Source organism: Pararge aegeria, chromosome 26, assembly GCF_905163445.1.
Source record: "Pararge aegeria chromosome 26, ilParAegt1.1, whole genome shotgun sequence".
In the NCBI taxonomy this organism is placed as follows: domain Eukaryota; kingdom Metazoa; phylum Arthropoda; class Insecta; order Lepidoptera; family Nymphalidae; genus Pararge; species Pararge aegeria.
Genome location: NC_053205.1, coordinates 8043963 through 8061224, shown reverse-complemented (window position 1 = coordinate 8061224; position 17262 = coordinate 8043963). Strand labels below are relative to the sequence as shown.

General features: G+C 37.1%; 1 protein-coding gene across 1 annotated transcript in view; it reads right to left on the bottom strand.

Moving 5' to 3' along the window:
• LOC120635204 (glutamate receptor ionotropic, kainate 2) overlaps nt 1-17262 on the bottom strand; it is an 83492-nt gene continuing 66230 nt past the window's right edge. The window contains exons 13-20 of the mRNA XM_039906143.1: nt 16232-16368; nt 13136-13259; nt 12248-12445; nt 11043-11243; nt 9449-9632; nt 8029-8156; nt 6806-6913; nt 1-61 (exon numbers count right to left, since the gene is read on the bottom strand). Coding sequence (XP_039762077.1) covers nt 14-61; nt 6806-6913; nt 8029-8156; nt 9449-9632; nt 11043-11243; nt 12248-12445; nt 13136-13259; nt 16232-16368 — 1128 coding nt within the window. The 3' untranslated portion in view covers nt 1-13. The remainder of the gene's footprint in view (nt 62-6805; nt 6914-8028; nt 8157-9448; nt 9633-11042; nt 11244-12247; nt 12446-13135; nt 13260-16231; nt 16369-17262) is intronic.

Genomic DNA, 17262 nt, shown 5'->3' with positions numbered 1-17262 from the left:
GCCTCGCCCCGCGCTATGACCACCGCAACTCCCTCAACTCCACGGTGCTAGAGCCGTCCGTCTGGAAGATACAAAAAAAAAGTTATAACTAGTCTGTTGCCCGAATTATTCGTCTGCTTTTATTAAGAAAACTCTTATCTCGTGAGAACCGTTTCTTTGAGAAAATATTGCTCTCCGTCCTTTCAACTAACCCTATACCAAAAATCATTTTGATAGGTTTCTTAGTTAAGGCGTAAAGAATAGACAAACAAACAACCAAAAAAAGTTATAACTAGGCTGTTGCCCGAATTCTTCGTCTGCTTTTATTAAGAAAACTCTTATCTCGTGAGAACCGTTTCTTTGACAAAATATTGCTTTCCCTCCTTTCAACTAACCCTATACCAAAAATCATATTGATAGGTTTCTTAGTTAAGGCGTAAAGAATAGACCAACAAGCAACGGATCCCATTTATTATCCTGGGACAAAAGTTACGTACTCTAAGTCCTTAAAGGACTTATAAGCTCTATGCCAAAAATCATGTTGATTGGTTGGTTGGTTAAGGAGTAAAGAAGAGACAAACAAAAAAAAATACATAAAATTCCGTTTCTTTTTATGGGATAAAAAATTACGTTACTCTCCGTCCTTTTCACTACCTTAACACCAAAAATACTATTGACTGTTTGCTAAGTTAGGGCGTAAAGAAAAACAAAAAGACAAACAAAACAAATATCGTGGGAACCGTTCCTTTTCCTGGGACAAAAAGTTCCGATACTCTCCGTCCTTCCAACTAACTCTATAAATAATATACCCGGGATTTCGTTCGCGGGGAATAAGGTTTTTATTTCCGCGAGAAGCGGTGATAGCGCATTGAGTAGGAGCTCGACTTCACTTTCGGGGTGCAGAGTTCGAATCCCAGCGAACCTCTAACTTTTCTAAGTTATGTGCGTTTTAAGTAATTAAAATATCACTCGCTTCAACGGTGAAACAAAACATCGTAAGGAAACCTGCATGCCTGAGAGATCGACATTATGTTCTTAAAGGTAAATAAATAAATAACTAAAAGCGTTACAAAAAAATGTGTGTGTAGTCCACCAATCCACTGGGCCAGCGTTATGGCCTTAACCTCTTCTCATTGTGGGAATGTCCCTTACTCTGTAGTGCGCCGGTAATCTGTTGATATTATGATGATGATGATTCCCGCGGAGCTCTCTTATTTCCCGGGATAAAAAGTAGCCTATGTACCATTCCAGACTACAATCTATCTCTGTAGCAAATTTCAGCAAAATCGGTTCAATCGTTGCGACGTGATCGATTAACATACATACAAACTTTTTATCCCGGATAAACATCTTTTTCTTACGGGAAAACACGTTTAGAGCGTGATAACCAAATTATATGTGGACAAATTCTCGGGCGGAATGCTAGAAGTTATAAAAGCACAATTATAATACTAACAAATTCAAAATTCAAAATTAATTTATTTCAAGTAGGCCTAATATAAGCACTTTTGAAACGTCAAGTCTGTCTCTGTGTAGTGACTCTACCACCGGTTCGGAAGGCAGATTCTACCGAGAAGAAGCCGGCAAGAAACTCAGCAGTTGCTCTTATCCAATTTAAACATTTTACATTTTACAATTCATTTTTCTATCTTGTGAGAGATGAAAGCGGAAATTATTGGTGTGCAGCATTGATTTATGCTTTTCTCATAGGAACAATTTGAGAGATCATTATAGAAATTACATGTCATTTTCATGAAAATCAAGCTCAATTTGCTATACACCGCGAACAGCAGGAGAATCTGTATGGTGTCATTTATAATTTCTTCAATCACAAAACAGATCTTCGCCAATGTACCCTCCTCTACGCACATTTCGCTCCGAAACCGAAGCATCCTCAGGATATGTTGACTTTACAGTGAATAATTGTTAAGACTTTGAATTGTTAAGATGTTGACTTTGATGTGTAGTATAAGGATTGAAGAAATTACACCATACAGATTCTCCTGCTGCTAGCGGAGTATAGCAAATAAAGCTTAATTTTCATAATATATTATGGATTTCCGCAAAGTAACGCCTGCTTCTATCCAACATGTACTAGGATAGCATAGGTGACATGCATACCAAATTTCAAAGCTGTCTACCCGCGGCTTAGCATTACGCCATTTAAATAATTTAGTTTTAAATTGATTAATTGCTAATGATTTCATATAGTTAGTTATTTTATTATATACTTTAATACACATAATAGTACTATCAAAATTAAGCTTAATTTGCTATACTCCGCGAAAAGCAGGAGAATCTGTGTGGTGTAATTTATAATTTCTTCAATCCTTATACCCCACACCAAACAGATCTTCGGCAAAATACCCTCTACGCACGTTTCGCTCCGAAACCGGAGCATCATCAGGAGAGGTTGACTTTACAATGAATAATTGTTAAGTAAACGTTTAATTTTGATAATATATCATGGATTTCCGCAAAGTAACGCCTGCTTCTATCCAATACATAATAGTACATTTTTTTATCAAAAAACTTAGTTTCGGGAAGGTAGTTTGAAATTAAACGATTGGGATTTCTAACATACCTAGGGTGCGCATCACTCCCGTTGTGAATAATGCCTTATGCTTTTGCGCAAAACACAGTTCCAGATTCAAAGATGTATAAGCGAGGTAGAGGGAGCCACTTTAATTGTTCAAATATTGATCTGCAACTGTCCAGCAGTTACACACCGCACATAGGTCGAAAACACTTTTTTGACGTGACAACGTCTTATAATTCGATGGAGCCGGCTGCACGCACGAACAAACATGACGTGTGCGGCGTTACCTCGCTCGGAGGCGTTTCATTTAAGGCTTGAAGTGCAAGCGACAGCGCGGAACGAGCGACAAAGAGCCACAGTCGGCCTCCGCGTTCGACATCTGTCTCTCTCCTACTTGAGTGAGCGATGCGTCCGCGTGGACAGCTTCTATACAATAATACATTTACATGTTTTCGGCAAGGATGAAGTGCAGTGAAAAGTGAATGTGGTGTCAATTGTTTATAGCAACGATAATATCTATCAAACAAATAAAATTAAAATTTTCTTTTGAAAAATGCAACCATTCCATCAGTATTTTCTTACTACGTTGTCACGTTCAACTATCGTCAGTAAGCCGACTTTACAAACAACCAATTTTTTTTTTGCCCAATTAATGTCCTGCTTACATTAGCCCTATTGCCCCAAAACACCAAATTAGTTTGTATAGAAAATAAATAAGCTTCTTCTGATATAATATTTTTACAGGCTGATTCCTTATGAAATTTACTGGGATAAATTTATGGGAGTTCGGTAGTAATGATACCCACATATATGAAGTATCGTTAAATTCAAATTCAAATTCAAAATTTCTTTATTCATGTAGGCCTATCACAGGCACTTATGAAGCGTTCATACATAATTGTTTACATAATTGTAACGGGATGGTGATAACTTCGTTCGCCAACTTAAATCTAAAGCTACGAGGGTTCCAAACGCGCCCTGGTCTAAGAAGAGCCCACAACAAACTTAGCCGGGTAAATTTATTTTTAGTTATCACCATCTTCCAGTAAATTTAAATTAAGCTATGAAGCTAGAGCAATTCACACCCAAGCTTTTTTATCGTTTAAATAATCCTTAATGTTATAATAGGATTTTTCTGTAAGCTTACGTTTTATATAAACTTTGAACTTATTCAGAGACAACTCAAAGATTTCATTTGGTAATTTGTTATAAAATAATATACAATTGCCCTTGAATGAATTTGCAATTTTGTGTAGCCTAGTAAACTGCACAACGAGTTTATTTTTGCTTCTAATATTTATATTGTTACACTGTTATAATTGGTTCTTAGGTAAGTTTCAAAATTTAATGTCGAAGCACATCAATAATCAAAACTTAACGGCGCGGCGTGGTGTGCGAGTTACCGTGATGCGCACGCGACACCTACGGCAGAGTCCCGTACACACTGGCGAATCCCGATAGTCGAACGGACTCGAGCGCCCACGAACGCTCCCGAATACCTTACTCGCGGGGTTCCTCCTTCAACAGTATTTCATAATTCGGTTACACGTTGTATAATTTTATGTAATCTGCATAAATGATTATTTTACTTATTTATTTTATTTATAAGTACACTTTATTTGTACACCACAAATAGTAAAACAGAACAATGGACACAACAAAAATAAACTTAAAAAGTAGGATACAAAGGGCGGCCTTATCGCTTAGTAGCGATCTCTTCCAGGCAACCTTAAGATTAGGAAAACCAAGGGAAACCGATTGGTGGGGTGTATTATTATTATATACATACCTACGATTATGATTGTATAGTTTAAAATGCTTTTTTTTTAGAAACTTAAGCTTATCTGTATCACCTACTTCCCGATCGAAAACAGCTCTTTGTAGTTTTTTTTTTTCATATTCTATTCTTATCTCGACCCTTAAAACTAGTTGAACTACTAGACCACCGACTCAGTGGGGGGTAACTATGGTAATGGTGATCAAAAGATGCAGCGGTGGTATGGAAACTAAAATGAATAATTCAGTGTTATTCGATCACACAAATAATCCTAACAGGCTTTTTAAGAATGAACATGAGGAAGACGAAAATTAAAAATAAATAATAATAAATTACTACGACAATACACACATTGCCATCTAGCCCCAATATAGCGTAGCTTGTGTTGTGGATACTAAGATGAATGATGAATATTTGTATGAATAATATAAAAAACTTACTTACTATAAATACTTATAATTTACAGATAAACACCCAGACACTGAAAAACATTCATGTTCATCACACAAACATTATTCCAGTATCGAACCCACAGCCTTGGACTCAGAAAGCAGGGTCGCTGCCCATTGTGCCAATCGCCCGTTCTGTCTAACGTTTATGTTCCGCTCCACCTAGTAATCGTTGGCAGTACAATTTCGAGCGCAGTACTCAAAATTGTCGATAATGTTTTCAAAGGTGTGTGGAGTCTAACAATCCGCACTGGGCCAACGTGGCCTTAACCACTTCTCATTGTGGGAGAAGATTCTTGCCCTGTAGTGGGCCGGTAATAGGTTAATTTTATAAATTTAAAATGCATATAAAAAATTTCGGAACCGACAGGAGTTGGACCTGCGACTCTCGGGCAATCGCGGCCTGAGCGCTTTAACCAATTAAGCTACGGCTCTCCAACCGTCGTTGCCGAAATTAGTATATGCCTTTTACATTAGTCTTATAGCGACTGTAGCGTCATCTAGTAGGAAACGTTGCAGTTTCGATCTACTTTTTCAAAGGTCCATATTACAATGAGAAATGTTTGAAACAAGAGATGACACATTGCTTTTTTATATTTTTATAATTTTTATTAGTGTTTTGACCTACACTTGGAGGAATTATCAATTTTATAAATTTAAAATGCATATAAAAATTTCACGGAACCGACAGGATTTGAACCTGCGACTCTCTTGCAATCGCGGCCTGAGCGCTTTCACCAATTAATCTACGGCTCTCCAACCGTCGATGCCGAATCCTTTCGGTTCCGAAAATATTTATGTGAATTTTAAATTTATAAAATTGATAATTCCTCCAAGTGTAGGTAAAAGCACTAATAAAAATTATAAGAGTATATACCGTGTGGTTACGGCAGATCAGAATACAGTTGTCACCAACACTCCTCTAGGAATATGAAGGAAAACGGGTAGTACCGTCCGCTGTGCTACTACTGCTGCGTGGTTACTTTGAACAAACCCGTTGGGCGAGGCCTTTAATCCAGACAGTGGACTTTGATAGAATATCGACAATGATATTTGCCAAGAACAAGCAATCTAGTCTAGGTCGAATTTCGAGAAAGAGGTGAATCTCCGCCGAATCTAGCTCAGATGGGCAGCGTTTGGGAAACTACGCGATCTCATATATTCTTCCAAAATCTCTCAGCATAATATTCTCTTTCAAAATAACTCAGTGCCTTGAGGCCAAAGTCGAATAGTGCATGACGAACGCTTCTGGAACTTGATCACTTACCAAGCCTCATAAATATTGGATGGAAGCAGGCGTTACTTTGCGGAAATTCATAATATATTACGAAAATTAAGCTTAATTTGCCCTACTCCGCGAACAGCAGCAGAATCTGTATGGTGTAATTTATAATTTCTTTAATCCGTATACTCAACACCAAACCTATCCTCGGCAATGTACCCTCTACCCACGTTTCGCTCCGAAACCGGAGCATCCTCAGGAGATGATGACTTTAAAATGAACTTCATTGTAAAGTCAACATCTCCGAGAGGAAGTTGGGGTCCCAATGAACTAAATACTAGACGAAACTAAACTAAATTAAGCTTTATTTTCAAAAGCCTCATAAAACTGGCTCATACTTATTCATCTGGCGATGGAGCAGCTCCACGTGTTCAAATCAGAAATGAGGAGATCCGTAGAGGAACTAGAGTAACTGACATAAAAAATCAAGTCAATAACACTTTTAAGAGTAAAATCTATCTGTTTATAGTAACTCTACCATCGTTTCGGAAGGCTGATTCTACCGAGAAGAAGCCGGCAAGAAACTTAGCAGTTGAGTTGAAAAGCTAAAGTGCTAATGGTCGAGCCCTAACCAATGAAGTTGGGGTCCTAATGTGCTGGAATGGTAAGGTCAGCGTTGTTGGACAGACGATATGGATGACGACGTGGACGAAAACGACGATTGGATTGTGGGCTTTGGAACTCCCTAGAAAATACCTATGTCCAGCACTGGAACAATTGTCCAGTACAACCCGATGATATGATGGTGATGCTGATGATTCAATCATACAAATACTCACCTCGTATCTTCCAGGCGCTGGGGGCACGTGAGTCCCGTGGGAGCACCTGGAGCATCCAGGTCTTAATACTGTTCTGGAAGAACCTCCTCTCATTGCTGTTCTTAATTCCTATAAACCAAATTAAGCATTTCAGCGAACCAAACAAATTTGGCTGTCTAGGCAAGCCCAGGAGATATGAAACCTCACAAGTGAGTCGAGCACGAAAACGTAGAGGAGGCGTGACGGCATAAGATAGCTTGTAGCGGTTAGTGAGATGGCTGAAAACTATAACAAAACGTAACTATGACTCCCTAATAGAGAGTTCCATACATGTACTGTTTGCCGTAGAAACCCTGGAGCCATGGAGTCTAAGTGCAAAAAAATCTCACGAGACGTTACACCGCGGTTCGTCTGGCGATAGAAGGACTGGCTCATTTTATGTCCCAAGGATCAACTTGGCTCTTCAGCGCAGAATTGCTGACAGCATTCTTAGCATCATTCCGCGACTTGTACCGAAGTTATTTTAGTTAAAAGTTGATAAGAAAGTTAGATCAAAAATGGAGTTGAAATACGCTTTACCCATTTATGTATTCCAACCCACTTTTTCCTGAACATTTGACAGACTAAGTGCATTATGGTTTAGTGACAAGTTGATAAAAAAGTAAGTCAGATGTTACAGCGAGTTTAAATACGCAACGTATTACAAACTATCTTTTCATGAACATTTGATAAGTTAACTAACCTGTAGAGCTATTCAGTTCAAAACCAATTTAGCTAGCCACTGTAGAAAGTTACGCCAAAACCATTATAATACATTATGTAATTGTATCTGCTAATATTCCTTGTATATCCTCAGTTTCTGAGTTCATCTCAACTCAGTCGGAAACTTGGGATTCAAAATGTTAAATATTGATTTAACTTCTTTTTGGACGGCAACTTCCATAGTAGCTCGCTAAATTTGGTGTTAACTGAGATACCGAATCGGCTTGCTGTTGTACACTAATAAGTTTTGTTATAAGTTGGTAAACAAAAGTTAGATGAAAAAGAGAACTGGCTTTTCCTGAACATATTATTATGACAAATGTGTATCGCGTCGCGCAAACTAGCTCCGCTGAAATACGAAACGCCCTGAGTGGGATGGAAACTAGTCCGGCAATCTCCGACGAAAATTCACGTGAGTAGAGCTGTCAATTTAAAATGAATTTTATTCACAATAATTTTAATTCCAAAATAGGTTATCTTACCTGTCCCATTTCACTGCACAGCGACTGGCGACCTTGAGTGGCATTTTTCTTCGTATTCCAGCAGAATTCCAAGATGGCGACGACTATCGCCAGTACCAGGCCGCAGAGGAGTGTCACGAATACCCCACCTGGTACATCAAGAACTATAAATAAATAACTGGAATGAGTTATATTTAAATGTAACTAGCGCTAGGTACAATAAGCATGATAAGAAGAACTTGGCTAAAGAGGAAGAAGTTAGATACTGCAGAAAATAGCTGGTGTTTTTCCCAAACAAAGAAGATTCCTAGGCTCACCAATCGATTTTCACTTGGCAACTCATATAATCTTACTTGTCAATGATTTGTGTTTGTATTATAATATAGTATACAACTGGAATAGATTATATTTTAATCTAACTAGCGCTTGGTACAATAAGCATGATAAGAAGCCAAGCTAAAGAGGAAGATCTTTGATACTGCAGAAAATACCCGTGTTTTTCCCAAACAAAGAAGATTCCTAGTTTCACCGATCGATTTCCACTTGGCAACTCATATAACCTTTTCAAAACTAAAACTGGTATTTTTTGAGTTTAACAAAACCTTTTTTTTAACATTAACCATTTTAACATTTTAACTGTCAACCTAAATACCAATTTTCAAAAGCCTTAGTACGAAGTTTACTCGCTTGCGATAGAACGCTAGTTTTCTCATTTCCCACCCTATACGTCAAAGTAAAATATACCTTAACGAACTAGTTTTAGAGTCGCAAATCCCGTAGGTCTAATTTCATCTTACAAACGTTCTGCCGAAAGCCACAGACAAATTGTAGACAAATTTGAGCTTTAATAGACCCACAACCGGGTCCCCTTCCATAATGAGAACACTCACGTTAGAAAACATTATGGAGAACTCTGAGGCATGCAGGTTTCCTCACGATATTTTAAGTATTAAGTTCGCCTTTTGTTCATCGTATTGGATAGAAGCAGGCGTTACTTTGCGGAAGTCCATGATATATTATGAAAATGCTTAATTTGCTATTATAGTCCGCGAAAAGCAGGAGAATCTGTATGGCGCAATTTATAATATCTTCAATCCTTATACTCCACACCTAACAGATCTTCGGCAATGTACCCTCTACGCACGTTTCGCTCCGAAACCGGAGCATCCTCAGGAGATGTTAATTGTTATGCTAAACAATTATTCATTGTAAAGTTTCGGTTTTCGGTTTCGGAGCGAAACGTGCGTAGAGGGTACATTGCCGAAGACCTGTTTGGTGTGGAGTATAAGGATTGAAGAAATTATAAATTACACCCTACAGATTCTCCTGCTTTTCGTAGACTATAGCAAATTAACCTTAATTTTCATAATATATCTTGTACATTGTGTTTTTTTCAAGTTTACAAAGATTACGATAAAGCTGGGGGTAGTAAAGAAGTTACCAATATTCTGCACGCCGAGGGGGTTGGCTTTGCTGTCCTTGCCATCCCTGTTGCACACGTCTCCAGTATTTTTCCACCACTTGTCGTACAGTATCTGGATTACCCCTTTCTCCTGCAGCTCCAGGATCGCAAGGGAGATCCTGTCCCTCCAGGGACTGCCTTTCCATGTCGCTATGCCGTAACCCTGTAAGAGGTCAAAGTCAAAGTCAAAAATATCTTCAATCAATTAGGCCCATAGATGGCACTTATGATGCGTATATTAATGCAATTCAATTCAACTTCAATTCACTTCGTTTATTTGCCGATTGGTTTTACATTGTTGGCAGATAAAAAATATTAGCGGACCCGCGCGACTTCGTCCACGAATGAGTCGAGTTAAAAAAATAGTCGTACGTCTAATATAAATGTTTCCGAGATTCCAATATAAATGAATCCTAGCTAGAGGCGATCTACTATATTTCATGAAAATCGTTGGAGCCGATTCCGAGATTCCTATTATGTATATATACAAGAATTGTGTATCTCCAACCACAGTTTTTGCAAAATTAAACACAGTATTACCTCTATAGTACAAAAATAATTATTTAAATCGGTTATCATTTGTCGGAGTTATAGTGTATAATCGTCAAACACTTTCATCCCCTCTCCCAAAGGAACTGAGACTAATATCGGGATTAAAAGTATTCTATATTACTTCTAATACTTCCATGAATATGTGTACAAAGTTTCATGAGGATCGGTTGAGTAGTTTTGGCGTGAAAGCGTAACAAACAAACTTACATTGACATTATAATATTAAGTAGGGATTTTACAATGCATATAAAAATTTTAAGATTCGACAGGATTTGAACGTGCGACTCTCTGGCAATCGCGGCCTAAGAAAAATTCATAATTCCAACAAGTGTAGGTATGTAAATACACAAAAAAAAAGATACGTAGTTCTATACACAACATCTTTTATATATAAATTTTTAATCCTACCACGGAAACTATTTGAGAGATCGGTATATAAAGTACATTTCCTTTTCCATAGCATAGGTGACATGCATATCAAATTTCAAAGCTATATGCCCGCGGCTTAGCTCGTAAACCATTTTGAATAATCCCTCGGAAACTACTTAAGAATAATCGGAATAAAAGGTAGCCTATGTTCTTTTCCATGTCAAAGGCTACATGAATGTTAAATTTCATCCAAATCCGTTCAGCCGTTTTTGCGTGATTGAGTAACAAACATCTAAACATCCACACTTTTACATTTATAATATTAGTAAGATTTATTAGGAAAAGCGGGGATAGCCCAGTGCGTGGTACTACGAATTCACTTTAGGGGGGACGAGTTCTAATCCCAGCAACCACCTCTAACTTCTCTAGGTTATGTGTTTTTTTTTTAAACAATTGCAAAATCACTTTATTCAACGGTGAACGAAAACATCGTGAGGAAACCTTCATGGTGACCTACATGATATTCTCAGGGTGGAGGAGTGTGGAGGTGTGTGGAGTCCACCAATCCGCACAGGACAAGCGTGGTGGGCAACGGCCTTAACCTCTTCTCATTGTGGTATGATGTGAAGATGATAAGAAGAGTCCAATTCACCTTCGAGTCCAATAGCCCTCCGATCTGCGTTAGGTTGCAGTCCCTTTGCACCCGATGGTCCAACATCGTTGACTCCATCAGGAATGCATAGTTGCCAGCCAACACACGTCGCACCCCCTCCTCGTAGGAAGACACGAGCGCAGGGGGGGTTGCCGATGACATCTGCTGCCACATCTTTTGGTATATGTCTATGTTTGAATCCTAGAATTAAAGAAAAGTACACACAGTATGTTAGATACAGTCCGGTCAAGAAAAAAAACTTAGTTCAGAATTAAATGTTACAATATACAACGTGTAACAGAATTGCGAAATAATATTGTTGATGCATAAGTATATTTCTTAAAGAATCACCATGTAAGAATATTCAATCAAACGAATTCAAATTCAAGTGTTTTCTTATGTAAAAGAATTATTAAAATCGATTCAAATTTAACGGTGGTATGAAGTATAATTTATAAAAAATTTCATCCCAGTTCCCGGAGGAAACTTACTGTTTATCGGGATAAAAAGTATCCTATATTTTGACCCGTAATATCAGCTACCATTATACCGAATTTTATTTAAATCCGTTCAGTAGTTTTCACGTGATGCCCGTACAGACATTCAGATAGACAGACAGACAGACAGAAATTCAATAAAAATCTATTTTGGACTCAGTACCGATTATAAAGCATACCCCGGTCTTCTAGTTTCTTTAATCTTCTTACGTTATAGATTTATTATGAGTACTAGCTGTACCCTGCCACACTTCGCTGTGGCACATTGGGATTGAATGGTTGAGAAAAATTTATAAAAACAATCCTTGATGCTTCTTAAGCATATTTCAACGGGTACATAATATTTTGAATTTGTCGATATTTCGACCTAGTTGCATGGATCGTGGTCACGACGGGACCCATGAAACTGGGTCAAAATATGCTTAAGAAATGTTGATTTACCACGATAATCTTAGTTTAAAATCTTTAATTCTTGATGCGTATTTCGATTATATATCATGCTAAAATTTCAGCTCGATCGGTGCAGAACTTTTTGAAGCGTACACAAACCAACATAATATAATATAATTTTATATATATAGATAGATATAAATTAGTATAAGATAACAAAGATAACCGAGTCTATAGTCGGAGATAGACACAAGCGCCTCAAAAACGTTCTCATTACGAATAGCAGAGTACCTACTAAAGCATTAATTTTCTACTCACCCTAAAGAAGGTCATGGTGGATCCTCCACTGAGAGTTCCGTACTGCACACTGTTCTGCGCAGCCAGGTCTGCTGCGCTCTGGATGGGCAGCACAGTTCTTTCCACGGTGAGGAAGGCTGCCAAGTTCGCGGTGTACGAGGAGAGAATGATCAGCGTGAAAAACCACCATATACCGCCCACTATCCTCGTTGATGTGGCCTAGGTGGACACATAAACCACATTTTAAAACGTAGTTATACTTGCTCGTGTGTCTTGCCTAATGTCTGTGGTCAGATCAATATAAAGAATCTGTGGTGTTAAATCAATCTTAGTGAATCTATGGGTTGTGATCGGCTGTGTGAAATTTATTAAAGTCTCAAGAACTATTCAAAAACACCTCCAGTTTTTAATCCCAAGAAACATGAATATTTTTTTATTAGCGCTGTCATGAAACTAATAAATAAAATAGGCCAGTGCTTTTTCGGGTTAAAAATTATCTTGTGTCCTTTGTTCCATATTCAAAAACACCTCCAGTTTTTAATCCCGAAAAAGATGAATATTTTTTTAATAGCACTGTCATGAAACTAATAAATAAAATATTACAATGCTTTTTCGGGATACAAATTATCTTGTGTCCTTAACATATCTTTGTTCCAAATTCAAAAACACCTCCATTTTTTAATCCTGATAAAAAACATGGATATTTTTTTAATAGCGCTGTCATGAAACTAATAAATAAAATAGGACAGTGCTTTTTCGGGATACAAATTATCTGGTGTCCTTATGATATCTTTGTTCCAAATTCAAAAACACCTCCAGTTTTTAATCCCGAAAAACAGGAATATTTTTTTTAATAGCGCACAATTTCATATATTACTTTTTTTATCATGAAACTAATAAATAAATTACCTTAGGATTCAGCCCAGAGCCTTGCCTCAGGAATGTCCCGGTGATGAACCAGAAGGAGTTGCAAACGCTGAACTGGTTTGTCAGGAGTTTGGTTTCGTGACCGCAGACGTGTGTACTCGATGACCTAAAAAATATATCAAGGATTCCTCATCGTCATCATGTCATCCCATTACGGCCGTAGTCCACCACGCTGGCCCAGTGCGGATTGGTGGACTCCACATACCTATGAGAACATTATGTAGAACTCTCAGGCATGCAGGTTTCCTACCGATGTTTTCCTTCACCGTTTGAAACGCACATAAGTTGGAGGTGCGTGCTTGGATTCGAACTCGGCTCCGCGAAAGTGAAAACATTTGTAGTAATAAATAAACAAAATAATAAATATACTACGACAATACACACATCGCCATGTAGTCCCAAAGTAAGCGTAGCTTGTGTTATGGGTACTAAGATGACTGATGAATAATTTATTTTATTAAAAATATACATAAATACTTATAAAATACAGATAAACACCCAGACACTTCCGGTTGTGGGAATCGAACCCACGGCTTTCGACTCAGAAAGCAGGGTCGCTGCGCACTGAGCCAATCGACCGTCAAAAGTAATACTGCACTAATGCAAAAAATTGAATACAAACAAATATAAATATAAATATACTACGACAATACACACATCGCCATCTAGCCCCAAAGTAAGCGTAGCTTGTGTTATGGGTACTAAGATGACTGATGAATATTTTTATGAATAATATACATAAATACTTATAATATACAGATAAACACCCAGACACTGAAAAATAATCATGTTCATCACACAAACATGTTCCAGCTGGGGAATCGAACCCACGGCCATGGACTCAGAAAGCAGGATCGCTGCCCACTGCGCCAGTCGGCCGTCAAATAAATTTAAACGTTAAATTAATTAATTACACACCGCGGCCTCCATGTCATTACATCCGACATCCCAACCTTCTCGTAGTTGCGGTTTCTTTTACTCCCCTCCTTACCGCCACTCTCAACAGGCCTATTTATCCCCCCTCCGGTTGCAAGGTAAAAATTTCTATTCCGAAGATGACTTTTTCCAATATGAGAAAAAACAACTGTGACATTTGTATTTTTTTTTTAACATCGAACACGAATTTTCAATTATTTTTATATTTTTTTTTTACTCTTATAATAATTATTTATCTATCATTTATTATTTTTCTTTTTCTTTTTTTTTTAAATTATTAACAATGCTTAAGAATAAATTAAAAAAACACTATTAAAAATTTATAAAAAAGAAAAAAAAACTTCCACCCTCCGCTTGCGGGGCTTTTGAATGCCCAAAACCGGTGGTCAGGGCTCCAGAGTGAGAAACCTCCTCACAATACGCGCCGTTTCAAGGACTACTGCCTTCTGTATCCGACCCTTGATCCAACAACCAAGCGAAAGCTTCTTGAGATGTTGGTCGAAGCTTTTCGCGAGAAGACCATTGACTGAAACGACTATCGGAACAACAACGGTCGACTCTCTCATTATCAACATTTACTCTTATTATTATTAACGCAATTGTATTATCGTATTGTATTAAAATTGCATGTTTTTTAATTGATTCTGTGTTAATTGCAACCAAACTTGCAATATTTGCACGCCAGCTAATGTCAATAGACTATGACTTCGCAATTGATATTGAAATGGCATCTATGTAAACGTGTGTATTATGCAAATAAAGATCTATCTATCTATTTTTCTATCTATCTATCTCCCACTCCTCCGAAAGTGAAATCGAGCTATCACCGCATTAACGGTCCAATAAACGGTCAATTATATACATAAAATAATAATGAAACATAAAATTATATAAACAAAAAACATAGCTATAAGACTGATGTTAAAGGCATATGCTAATTGACGGCAGGAGAGCCGTAGCTTAATTGGGAAAACGCTGGCCGCGATTGCCAGAGAGTGGCAGGTTCAAATCCTGTCGGTCCCAAAATTTTTATATGCATTTTAAATTTATAAAATTGATAATTGATCTTAATGAAATTTTTTAGTGGAGGAGGCAGTATGGACTCAAGGTTAATCCAGCTAAATCTCAGGCTATTATTATTGGAAAATCTACCTAGTGTTGATTTTAATGGTGTCACAATTCCGTTTTGTGCCTCTGTAAAGTACCTTGGCTGGCGTCTTGATAAAGAGTTATCGTGGTCCGTGCAAGTCAGGGATTTGAGTAGAAGGACTTTTGGCACTTTTGCGATCCATTCTTCCAATCCCGACTAAAGTTATGTTAGCACATTCTCTTTTTCTCTCTATTCTCGACTATGCGGACGCAAGCTATCTTAATTTGACCGAGGACAATCTTAACAAACTTGAGCGTCTTCAAAATCTAGCTATTCGGTTGATATTTGGATTACGCAAATTTGACCATGTATCTGAATTTCGTCAGAAGCTTAAGTGGCTCCCTATTCGCCGTCGCCGGGATCTTCATGTATTTTCACTTCTGTACTGTGTGTTATTTAATCCTAAGACTCCTTCTTATCTTAAGGAGAAGTTTAAATTTCTTGGAGTGCAGTCCGAACTTAGATCAAGTCGTGCGCTGACTTTGAGCATGCCGTTCCACAAAACGAAGTTTTATAAGCATTCGTTCACTGTCAAAGCTACTGAATTGTGGAATGTACTCCCATTGAACATAAGACAGTCGAAGTCATTGGGTATATTTAAACATGCTGTTAAGGCTCATTATCTCGCTCAGTAAAGACGACTATTATTATTTATTTATCTACTCAAACTCATATTTAAGTATTTATGGTAAGTATTAGTATGTTTATTTTTTATATTTATCAATAGTGTTTTTGTATTTGTGTAGTCTGGTTTATGTATTAGTATGTAGATATTCGTATGTATGTATTAAATAGTGTACCCCACCTATTCGTTTTCTTAGCGATAAGGCCGCCTTTTGTATCCTGCTTCATTCTTCATGTGTTTGTTCTTTTTTTGTCTTGTTTTTCTGAGTGGTGTACAAATAAAGAGTATAAATAAATAAATAAATAATTCCTCCAAGTGTAGGTAGAAACACTAATAAAAAATTAAAAAAAAAAACAAGTCCACTAACCACTCGTATGGTGAGAAGCGAGCCATGACGAAGAGTGTAAACGACACCAGAACATAAGCAGCCAGCACGTACAGCCATATCTCTATTGCTAAGGGGTTTAAGAAGCTGAACAGCCTCGTTGGCTGAGATGAGGGTACCTGGAATATAAATAATAATCAATAGTAAATAAATAAAATAAATATACTACGACAATACACACATCGCCTAGCCCCAAAGTAAGCGTCGATCGATTCCCACTACTGGAAAATGTTTGTATGATGAGCATGAATGTTTTTCAGTGTCTGGGTGTTTATATGTATATTCTAAGTATTTATGTATATTATTTATAAAAAATATTCATCAGTCATCTTAGTACCCATAGCACAAGCTACGCTTACTTCGGGGCTAGATGGCGATGTGTGTATTGTCGTAGTATATTTATAAATTAATATAAAAAAATCATTTTATTTATTGAGTATTAATTTTCTATTTAATCTGTTATTTTCATAACATTTCCTTTTTTTGTTGTTTTACTTTTAATTAATTTATTTTAATGTGACTTGTTATTTAATGTGGAAAATTGATATAATGATTAACGAAAAGTTTTTGCACGCCAATCTTGGCAGGATATGTGCAGTGGCGTGCATATAGGGTATGCACAGGGTAGGGATATAAAATAAAGAAAATCGCCAGTATAAGTTATAAAACACTTAAGGATAGACATTGTAAGAGTTATAAAAAGCCTACCCTTAAGTATTTATAACTCGTACTGGAGATTTTCTTCATTTTATATTATCTGCATACCCTCTATGCACGCCACTGGATATGTGACACTTATAATAAATTAAATAGTTCAAACAAACGCACGTTCAAAATACACGCTTGGTATAAAAAACTAAACTAATTTCTTTCTTTCAGTTTATTCATAATAGCGATTTTTTTTAGTTTTTCTTTATCTATTATTTTTATTAGAGCAAAATTAATCGGTAACCCACCCACCATTAAAGAGATAAAATATAGATAAAATTTTATTTTTTTTATTCAGTGTGGCC